The sequence below is a fragment of the Salvelinus namaycush genome, chromosome 1, assembly GCF_016432855.1.
Source record: "Salvelinus namaycush isolate Seneca chromosome 1, SaNama_1.0, whole genome shotgun sequence".
Classification (NCBI taxonomy): Eukaryota; Metazoa; Chordata; class Actinopteri; order Salmoniformes; family Salmonidae; genus Salvelinus; species Salvelinus namaycush.
In genome coordinates, this window is record NC_052307.1 from 61,586,467 (window position 1) to 61,598,085 (window position 11,619).

The following is an 11,619-nucleotide window of genomic DNA, read 5'->3' on the forward strand; positions in this document are numbered from 1 at the left end:
GATTTGAGATTCTTCAAAGTAGCCACCCTTTGCCTTGATGACAGCTTTGTACAATCTTGGCATTCTCTCAACCAGATTCACCTAGAATGCTTTTCAGTCTTGAAGGACTTTTCCTCCACTCTGTGGTCTAACTCATCCCAAACAATCTCAATTGGGTTGAGGTCGGGTGATTGTGGAGGTCAGGTCATCTGATGCAGCACTCCATCAATCTCCTTCTTGGTCAAATAGCCCTTACACAGCCTGGTGGTGTGTTGGGTCATTGTCCTGTTGAAAAACAAATTATAGTCCCACTAAGCGCAAACCAGATGGGATGGCGTATTGTTGCAGAATGCTGTGGTAGCCATGCTGGTTAAGGGTGCCTTGCACTCTAAATAAATCACTGACAGTGTCACCAGCAAAGCACCCCCACAACTCCTCCTCCATGCTTCACGGTGGAAACCACACATACGGAGATCATCCGTTCACCTACTTTGCGTCTCACAAAGACACGGCAGTTGGAACCCAAAATTTTGACTCATCAGACCAAAGGACAGATTTCCACCAGTCTAATGTCCATTGCTCATGTTTCTTGGCCCAAATTAGTTTAGTTTTTTGATTCCATATGTATTATTTCATAGTTTTGATGTCTTCACTATAATTCTACAATGTAGAAAATAGTACAAATAAATAAAAACCCTGCAATGTCCAAACTTGTAACTGGTACTGTATATATTTACAACTATCATGCTGTTAGCATGAAACTTAAAAGTTAAGAAAAAATGTATATATTTCTAAAAACGTAAGTGTTTTTGCAATATACTATACATTCAGATTGTCACATAAAATATTTCAAACATCTGCAAAGTTCCATATTGGAAAACAGAGCATGATTATAAAATACATAAAGGCCAATTCCTCCAGATAAATCCTTAACTCAGCACAAGTGCAGTTCCTTCAACTTCTACAGCGTTCTGTTTTTTGACCAGTTGATTGTGAAAGTAACAAAGGAAATGGCTCGGTCACTTGACTGTTGACTGTCATGAACTATTCTTGAGGTAGCGTGGGTGTAAGGAAGACCAAAGTGCAAGTGCAGACATGTGCAAGTCAAGTCCGCTCGGTCATAGGGCTGGGGTGAGAACCCACAGAGCTGATTCTAGCAGAGCAAAGTCAGGACCAGTGTTAGTACCAGACCCAGACAACCGAAGCGGGGAGAGGCCAGGCCTGTGGCCCCACTGTCTAGCTGTAACTGGTATTGCACCAGGGTCCTGTGGTAGCCCCTCTCCTCAGACACACAGCTGTATGTCCCCTGCTGCTCAGGGCCCATGCTCTCTATTAGCAGGAGACACTGGTGCTCTGACCCTGTGCAGATGCACGGTGTTGTTGTGGTGTTGCCATGGTGCCTCCAGCTGTACTCAGCGTGGCTGGAAAAGGTTGGGCAATTGAGGAAGTACTTTGAAGATAGAGGAATTCTGATTCCATCTGCAGCGAAAAAATGGAAAGTAAACTAAGATTGCTTTTAGACTTCCATAGCTAACCATTGTGGATGGTGTCCATCCTTTATTATAGTAAATGGTCATAATACGTGGTTTTGTATTTATACTAGGATGGCTGTAACACACTACACACCTTTACTTGCAGTAACTCCTCTGGATATGTTGCTGCATACCTGATGGTTCCCGTTCTCCACATCCTGAATTGTCTTACTGTAAAAAGACAAGCGCATATGAGTTAAGGAGTCTCAACAAGCAACTCAACCAGAAAATAGTGAATGTCTCTTTTCTCTCAGAGGTTGCTCATTCCGGTCTATGGTATAGTAGGGTGTCTACCTTGTGGTAGGCAGAGTGATAGTTATTTAAAACTGCAGAGCTGAACTGAAACCACGGTGCAGAGAGCGTTTGACTACACGACAGGTAGTGTGTTAGTGTGTAGTATCGTGTGTGTGTGTAGCATGTGTACATGTGTGGGGGGAGTGTAGAGGAGGAAGTGTAGTATACGTTTAACAGCAGGTGGGGATCAGTGAGCAATTGAGAACTAACATTTTCCACTGACACACACTGCAGACAGACTTGTATGTTACGTTTAATCAAATGAAATATATTGTGTTTGTTTTAATGGCCTCATCTGACACCACATTTGTTTGAACTATATTTTGTTTGTTTTCATGGCCTCATCTGACACCACATTTGTTTGAAGTACATTTTGTTTGTTTTTGTGCCCTCATCTGACACCACATTTGTTTGAACAAGGGCCATGTGTGTTTACATCATTCTGGAAAAACTGTCTCTGGCCATGTTGAGCTGAACTGATGGAAAATAAGGTCTAGCATAATGACCAAACTAACGCACCACTCTATATTTGCATTTTTGACAACCACCAAGTGTTCAAAACTAACTATAAGGCTCACAGGAAACCACAGAGAGGAAAGCAATATGTCGGTAACCATTAATGAGAAATCTATTTTCAAATCACCATTAAATATCTATACAGCAGATGCTATAAGCTCAAAGCAGGCTGTGCTTGGTCTCACTTTGTAGCTGTGGTGCAGTGATTGCCGTCCCAGCCGCAGTAAGGGTCTCTGGCCAGGACACAGTCTTCACACTGGGCTCCATACTGCTCACAACTGTCCAGGTCAATCTGAACCAGCTCTCTGCTGGAGCCCAGATACAGCTTCCCCTGGAACACAACACCACAAAAACATTAGTACTCAAAAGGGTTCTACCTAGAACCTAAAAGGGTTCTTCGGTTGTCCCCATCGGAGAACCCTTTTTGGTTCCAGGTAGAACCCTTTTGAGTTCCATGTAAAACCCTTTACAAAGAGAGTTCTACATGGAACCCAAAAGAGTTCTACCTGGAACCAAAAAGGGTTCATTGTAGGAAATACTGGAACAATGACTTGACTGCAAAAGAAAGTTACCGGCTTACAATTAGAACACCACTTCTTCTACAATATTATTATAGAGATATAAATATAGTTATGGTTGAATTTGTCCCTGTCTTTTTTATTTTTTTATTTCACCTTTATTTAACCAGGTAGGCTAGTTGAGAACAAGTTCTCATTTGCAATTGCGACCTGGCCAAGATAAAGCATAGCAAATCGACACATACAACAACACAGAGTTACACATGGAATAAACAAAACAGACAGTCAATAATACAGTAGAAAGAAAGAAAACAAAAAGTCTATATAGAGTGAGTGCAAATGAGGTAAGATAAGGGAGTTAAGGGAATAAATAGGCCATGGTGGTGAAGTAATTACAATATAGCAATTAAACACTGGAATGGTAGATGTGCAGAAGATGAATGTGCAAGTAGAGATACTGGGGTGCAAAGGAGCAAGATAAATAAATAAATACAGTATGGGGATGAGGTAGATAGATGGGCTGTTTACAGACTGGCTTTGTACAGGTGCAGTGATCTGTGAACTGCTCTGACAGCTGGTGCTTAAAGCTAGTGAGGGAGATATGAGTCTCCAGCTTCAGTGATTTTTGCAGTTCGTTCCAGTCATTGGCAGCAGACAACTGGAAGGAAAGGCAACCAAAGGAGGAATTGGCTTTGGTGGTGACCAATGAGATATACCTGCTGGAGTGGGTGCTGCTATTGTGACCAGATAGCTGAGATAAGGCGGGGCTTTACCTAGCAGAGACTTGTAGATGACCTGGAGCCAGTGGGTTTGGCGACGAGTATGAAGCGAGGGCCAACCAACGAGAGCGTACAGGTCGCAGTGGTGGGTAGTGTATGGGACTTTGGTGACAAAACGGATGGCACTGTGATAGACTGCATCCAATTTGTTGAGTAGAGTGTTGGAGGCTATTTTATAGATGACATCGCCGAAGTCGAGGATCAGTAGGATGGTCAGTTTTACGAGGGTATGTTTGGCAGCATGAGTGAAGGATGCTTTGTTGCGATATAGGAAGCTGATTCTAGATTTAATTTTGGATTGGAGATGCTTAATGTGAGTCTGGAAGGAGAGTTTACAGTCTAGCCAGACACCTAGGTATTTGTAGTTGTCCACGTATTCTAAGTCGGAGCCGTCCAGAGTAGTGATGCTGGATGGGCGGGCAGGTGCGGGCAGTGATCGATTGAATAGCATGCATTCAGTTTTACTTGCATTTAAGAGCAGTTGGAGGCCACGGAAGGAGAGTTGTATGGCATTGAAGCTCTTCTGGAGGTTAATTAACACAAAGAGGGGCCAGAAGTATACAGAATGGTGTTGTGTGCGTAGAGGTGGATCAGAGAATCACCAGCATGCAAGAGCGACATCATTGATGTATACAGAGAAGAGAGTCGGCCCGAGAATTGAACCCTGTGGCACCCCCATAGAGACTGCCAGAGGTCCGGACAACAGGCCCTCCGATTTGACACACTGAACTCTATCAGAGATGTAGTTGGTAAACCAGGCGAGGCAATCATTTGAGAAACCAAGGCTGTCGAGTCTGCCAATAAGAATGTTGTGATTGACAGAGTCGAAAGCCTTGGCCAGATCGATGAATACGGCTACACAGTAATGTCTCTTATCGATGGCGGTTATGATGTCGTTTAGGACCTTGAGCGTGGCTGAGGTGCACCCATGACCAGCTCTGAAACCAGATTGCATAGCGGAGAAGGTATGGTGGGATTCGAAATGGTCGGTAATCTGTTTGTTAACCTGGCTTTCGAAGACCTTAAAAAGACAGGGTAGGATAGATATAGGTCTGTAGCAGTTTGGGTCTAGAGTGTCACCCCCTTTGAAGAGGGGGATGACCGCGGCAGCTTTCTTTGGGAATCTCAGACGATACGAAAGAGAGATTGAACAGGCTAGTAATAGGGGTTGCAACAATTTCGGCAGATAATTTTAGAAAGAGAGGGTCCATATTGTCTAGCCCGGCTGATTTGTAGGGGTCCAGATTTTGCAGCTCTGTCAGAACATCAGCTATCTGGATTTGGGTGAAAGAGAAATGGTGGGGGCTTTGGCGGGTTGCTGTGGAGGGTGCCGGGCAGTTGACCGGGGTAGGGGTAGCCAGGTGGAAAGCATGGCCAGCCGTAGAGAAATGCTTATTGAAATTCTCAATTATAGTGGATTTACCGGTGGTAACAGTGTTTCCTAGCCTCAGAGCAGTGGGCAGCTGGGAGGAGGTGCTCTTATTCTCCATGGACTTTACAGTGTCCCAGAACTTTTTTGAGTTTGTACTACAGGATGCAAATTTATGTTTGAAAAAGCTAGCCTTAGCTTTCCTAACTGCCTGTGTATATTTGTTCCTAACTTCCCTGAAAAGTTGCATATCACGGCGGCTATTCAATGCTAATGCAGAACGCCACAGGATGTTTTTGTGCTGGTCAAGGGGAGACAGGTCTGGAGTGAACCAAGGACTATATCTATTGCTAGTTCTAAATTTTTTGAATGGGGCATGCTTATTTAAGATGGTGAAGAAGGCACTTTTAAAGAATAACCAGGCATCATCTACTGACGGGATGAGGTCAATGTCATTCCAGGATACCCCACCCAGGTCGATTAGAAATGCTTGCTCGCAGAAGTGTTTTAGGGAGCGTTTGACAGTGATGAGGGGTGGTTGTTTGGTCGCAGACCCATTACGGATGCATGCAATGAGGCAGTGATCGCTGAGATCTTGATTGAAAACAGCAGAGGTGTATTTGGAGGGCGAGTTAGTTAGGATGATATCTATGAGGGTGCCCATGTTTACGGATTTGGGGTTGTACCTGGTAGGTTCATTGATCATTTGTGTGAGATTGAGGGCATCAAGCTTAGATTGTAGGATGGCCGGGGTGTTAAGCATGTCCCAGTTTAGGTCACCTAGTAGCACAAGCTCAGAAGATAGATGGGGTGCAATCAATTCAAATATGGTATCGAGGGCACAGCTGAATTTTTAGAAGTAGAAGCTCGAATTGTTTGGGTACAGGCTTGGATAGTAATACAGAACTCTGCAGGCTATCTCTGCAGTAGATTGCTACACCGCCCCTTTTGGCAGTTCTATCTGGGAGGGAAATGTTATAGTTAAGGATGGAGATTTCAGGGTTTTTGGTGGTTTTCCTAAGCCAGGATTCAGACACGGCTAAGACATCCGGGTTGGCAGAGTGTGCTAAAGCAGTAAGTAAAACAAATTTAGGGAGTAGGCTTCTAATGTTAACATGCATGAAACCAAGGCTTTTACGGTTACAGTAGTCAACAAATGAGAGCACCTGGGGAGTGGGAGTGGAGCTAGGCACTGCAGGACCTGGATTAACCTCTACATCACCAGAGGAACAGAGGAGAAGTAGGATAAGGGTACGGCTAAAGGCTATATGAACTGGCTGTCTAGCACGTTCGGAACAGAGAGTTAAAGGAGCAGGTTTCTGGGCACAATAGCATAGATTCAAGGCATAGTGTACAGACAAAGGTAAGGTAGGATGTGAGTACATTGGAGGTAAACCTAGGCATTGAGTAATGATGAGAGAGATATAGTCTCCAGAGACATTTAAACCAGGTGATGTCATCGCATATGTAGGAGGTGGAACAACATGGTTGGTTAAGGCATATTGAGCAGAGTTAGAGGCTCTACAGTGAAATAAGACAGTAATCACTAACCAGGACAGTAATGGACGAGGCATATTGATATTAGAGAGAGGCATGCGTAGCCAAGTGAACATATGGGTCCAGTGAGTGGTTGGGCTGACACGGCGATTCAGACAGTTATCAGGCCGATGCTAACAAGCTAACAGTTAGTAGGCCAGGGCTAAACACGCTAGAAGTTAGCAGACCAGGGCTAGCAAGTTAGCAGAATGGCCTTTGGGGGACGTCGCGATGGTGATCTGTTTTTTCTTTCTGCGGTGACGTCGATAGACCAGTCGTGGATTAGTAGGTTTCCAAGTAGCTCTAGGTAGCTAGCAGGCCGTGGTTAGCAGAATGGGCCTTCAGCGGACGTCGCACCTGAGGGGCCTGTTGGAATCCTCGGGCAGATTATGTCGGTATTCCAGTCATAGAGGATCGGCGGGGTTCTGTGCCCCGTACCGGCAGTAGAAGGGGTCCGGATATTGTAGCCCAGGAGTGGGCTTCGGTGGTAGCACAGGAGCCCTAGCCAGGCTAGCTTCAGGCTAATTGGTGCTTGCTCCGGGATGGAAACGCTAGCCAGGAATAGTCACCCGGGATTGCGGTTAGCTAGTTGCGAAGATCCAGATGAAAATGTTCAGAGTTTGCGGTAGGAATCCGGGGATATGAAGAGAAAAAACATTTTAAAAATTAAATAGGTCCGTTATGCTCTGGTTTGAGTCACGTTGTTCGAACTGGCGAGAGCTTTCCCGAGCTAAAGGTTAGCTGATGACCGCTAGCAATGGTTTGCTGACTGATAGCTGGTAACTAGTTAGCTAGCTAGCTTCAGTTGAAGGATTCCAGATCTGAAGTAAATAGAAATACTTTAGAGAAAAAAAACAGATCCACGCCACATTGGGTGAGGCGGGTTGCAGGAGAGTATTTAGAAGTTGGGGTTTAGGAAAATATATTTAAAAGATATGCGAAGAAAAAGATGCAAAAAGATATATTCAAGGGACACGACAGGACAAAGACGTCTGACTGCTACACCATCTTGGATTGTTGTCTATTGTCCCTCTCATCCCGTTCAGACCTCTGGGGCGTATTGTGTTCGGATTTTGGAAGCCACCTTCCAATGTGGGCGCATTGGAGATGGATCTAACGTTAGCAGCAGCCTACAACATTCTGTGTATTTGAAAAAGGCATGTGATTTCAAACCTGTGGCCAATACTTATTATCCAACTAAATCCACAAATTATACACAGATGGAATGCATTTTAAGGACAGCAACATCTGCAGTTCAATCATCAAATGTTCAGCCGTGATCAAATAACTGATCCACATGTTAAAACATGGTTTGAAAGGTATCTCTTTGACTCTGTCTATTCCACTCCATGTCTCATTACTACATTGCTACCACTGTTGGATCTCAATGGGGAGGTTTAGGTGTGGGCTGTGTTCCTTGACTCACCGTGGAGGAGTGCAACATCATACTGAGGATGTGTGCTATGTAGTTAAAAGGTTGTAACTCAGCGATGACGAAGACCTGACCATTCCTCTCCAGAATCTTATGAATCCCTCCATTCTCTAGTGTATGCACACACACGCACGCACACACACACACACACACACACACACACACACACACACACACACACACACACACACACACACACACACACACACACACACACACACACACACACACACACACACACACACACACACACACACACACACAGACAGTGTCAAACAGCAGTCATTCATCATTGAGGATATGAGTGAGAGTCAAACATTACAAAAAAAAGTGTGTAAGAAATGTCAACACAGTCATTTAAGCATAACACACACACAATAGTTCATGTTTCATCATAATGTTGAGACATCCTCCAGTCATATTACACCACTCACAGTACAGATGCAGATGCATGCTGGGCCATATTTATGAGTATCTATGACTATTGCTACAGTAATGCATCTGATACTGTACTTCAATTACATTCATCAGTCTCATGTCAGGGTTGTACGTCTCTGACACACCCTACAAACTGTTTTGCAAGCATTCATCTCAAGTTAGGGTTGATTGCATAAGTCTATGTGTGCAATGATAGGAAATGAACTGCGGCTTGGCAAAGACTCCCAGCACAGTGTGATAAGAGTATACTTCCGCTTAGTTCTCTTTTTTAAACTTCAAAATAAACTGTTGACAGGCCTTTTCTACACCTTACAAAAGATCAGCGTGAAAATAAAGTGTCACTTTACACCCTGTAGTACCATATATGGTCAATAGTATTTCAACCTTCTGAAAGCCTCTGTCTCTTGAAACTGGTGTGAGTATAAGATGGAAACTTTCTCATCTCATCCACATTCCTATAAATATACTGTACATATACAGCATATACACAATACGGCTCCTTATCATCACTTGCTGCAGGGTCATAAGAGGTATAAGTTAAAGGTCTCCAAACATAACATTCCCGTCATTCCTTTCAGACTGATCATTTATGATTCATCGTCTAGAGATCAAAACTTCTCACCTAAAGACAGAAACAGGACATTCCCTTTGCCTTGGACGCTGTCCACACAGATGTGGTGGTAATACTGGTGAGTGACCAGGAGAGGCCCACTGGTGACCCACTCCTCCATCTCTGAAAACTCGTCCACCATCTTCAGGACTTCCGTGGGGAGTTTAGTACTGTCTTTAACACACTACAAGAGGATGGACACGTATGTATACTTCAACATACAAAGACATACACAGAATACAGTCCAATATTGTAGACATACAGAGTAAAGGAGTAGCGCTGACTAGAAAGTCATATTGTGGAGTATATTGTTGAGCATACCTCCCCAGGTCGTGGGCTTGGAACGGACCCCGTGTGTCCCTTGAAGTTGGAGGTTTTAAAGATGCGGTCAATATCTGCTATGGTGTAGACACATACAGCACTCATACCCCTAGGGATAGACACAGAGCTCAGCAAGTTTCAACTATCCACTGCAACTTCATGTCATAAACTGTACTACGAGTCCCTGCTACCAGCTCCTGTTGTGTTGTTATTGCTGATTTGTGTATGTTACTAAGGTACATTCTGATCTATCTACAGTATGTCGTCCTACCAGCCATTCCTGAAGAGTGCATAGACCCTGGTATCCTGCCACCTTTCTGCCAGAACAGTGTTCACGTCCACTAGCTGGGTGAAGGACAGCCTGCTGCCATGTTCTCCACAGAAGAGCCTGGCACTCAGCTTGGAGGTCCACGTGAACTGCAGATAGCCCTTAGGTCCTCCAATATCAGCCTGGAACACACATGCAACCACAGACATGCTAAGATAATCACAGTGGGCAGTGCACACACCACTCAAGGAGACCCCGATGGAATTAGTCTTAATTAAGGGCTTAAATGGGCAGAAATGGAGTGGTACCACATATGAAAGATCTACAAATATTTTCTGAACTAAACTGCAACACTGGTGATTTCATACAGTGCAGGCATGATTCATGTTCTACAGTATGTAGTGCTTACCAGTGGAGGCTGCTGGGGAGAACGGCTCATAATAATGGCCGGAACGGAGCAAATGGAATGGCATTAAAACACCTGGAAACCATGTGTTTGATATATTTAATACCATTCCACTGATTCCTCCCAGTCATTACCACGAGCCTGTCCTCCCCAATTAAGGTGCCACCAACCTCCTGTGGTGCTTACCATGCAGACTTGAGCAACCCGGGGAACCCAGAGATCAGAGTCCAAACTCGGGTCTTGGATCTTCTCTATGTAGAAAGCATATAGTCTGTCCTGCAGACGATCCTCTCTCTGCCCGCTAGCCACCAAACTCACATATCTCTGTTCTAAGGAAAAGAACAGGAGGAATAATGACGGTCCATGGACAGTCTGATCAGACATACAGTACTACGCAAAACAATGTCAGGCCATGTCTTGTTCTTTCGCCCTGTTCCATACCTGTTCCACTCTTTGTCCATATCATGTTCTTCCCAAACCTGTTGATCCCCACGGAACCCTCTGTGCCTGAGTGAGTGGTGTAGAACTCCTCTACCTCAGAAGAAACTGGAGACACAACACATTAGCTCAATAACCACTCATGAACATTAGGTCTTATTATAGAGTAATGTTTTCCAATTAGACATTTTCCTCACCAATGAGGAGCGACGGCTCTCTTTCATTTATGTGTTGACCAATGTCTTGGATGCCCTTGGATGGAGTGCAGATAGACGGGTCGTCTGATGGGTTCTACAGTGGAATCGTTTTGTGTTAACACGCCAATGGCAAAATGGTACCATGAAAAGTAATGTATACTTATATAATGAAAAGTATGTCCCATACCATGTAACAGCACAATGTGTGTTGTTGTCCATTGGTTCCACACAGGAACAGTTGGTTTGGATCTTTAGTCTTGCGTAAAACAGTGATGTTATAGTGACAGTCCTGAAGGACAAAACAGAACCGTGTTACATGGTTGTATGCAAAATATTCTATGTGCAACTTTAGTAATGAACTGTACTATAAAACCAACATCCTCTCATCTTTTCAGATACTCACTGGTGATGTGGGATCATTACTTCTACAACCCTCTCCAAACACAGGACTCTGTAAAGGCAATCATTAAAAATATTGTACAGGTACAGATATAGGATCTTCATTTGAGCCAGTTTAATAGAGCAGGAAAATACTCATGCAGCAACAGGACATGTGAATTATTATGTGGATAATAATTAATGGACATTTTTTTGTAGGCGTTGATACATTTTTCGTTAGGGTAAATCAAGTGACATTTTAAAGTGGAAATTACAAACTTTAAAAGCCTTTTTAAACCTTGAATATACTACAAGTTTGCATTTCCTGCCGTGCAGCAACGACATATTGATAAAAGTAATATCCTACATCTGTACATGTAGAGTACTGTTAGGTTCTAATTATCAGAGTAAGAACTCGACGGACACCACGAAAGCTTAAACCAAGTTCATTCTTCCCAAAGGATCGAACAGCTGAATCGACAAAGACAAGGTTACAATAGTGGTAGTATATGTACCCCACTTTGGGTGGAGTCTCCTCCTTCTCGCTAAACATTGCATCTTTATTGCTAGGCAGGAAACTAAGTAATACTGGCAATAAATGGTTCCTT

General features: G+C 43.8%; 1 protein-coding gene across 1 annotated transcript; it reads right to left on the reverse strand.

Moving 5' to 3' along the window:
• Nucleotides 1–641: 641 nt before the first annotated feature.
• Nucleotides 642–11,185, reverse strand: LOC120056082 (semaphorin-7A-like). Its single transcript, XM_039004240.1, has 12 exons — nt 11,037–11,185; nt 10,821–10,922; nt 10,634–10,727; nt 10,440–10,544; nt 10,185–10,327; nt 9,596–9,774; nt 9,325–9,433; nt 9,016–9,187; nt 7,950–8,065; nt 2,507–2,652; nt 1,606–1,682; nt 642–1,458 (listed from the first exon to the last, which is right to left on the reverse strand). The coding sequence occupies exons 2-12, from the start codon at nt 10,821–10,823 to the stop codon at nt 1,133–1,135; spliced, it is 1,470 nt and encodes a 489-aa protein (XP_038860168.1). The 5' UTR covers nt 10,824–10,922; nt 11,037–11,185; the 3' UTR covers nt 642–1,132.
• Between the last annotated feature and the right edge of the window lie 434 nt (nt 11,186–11,619).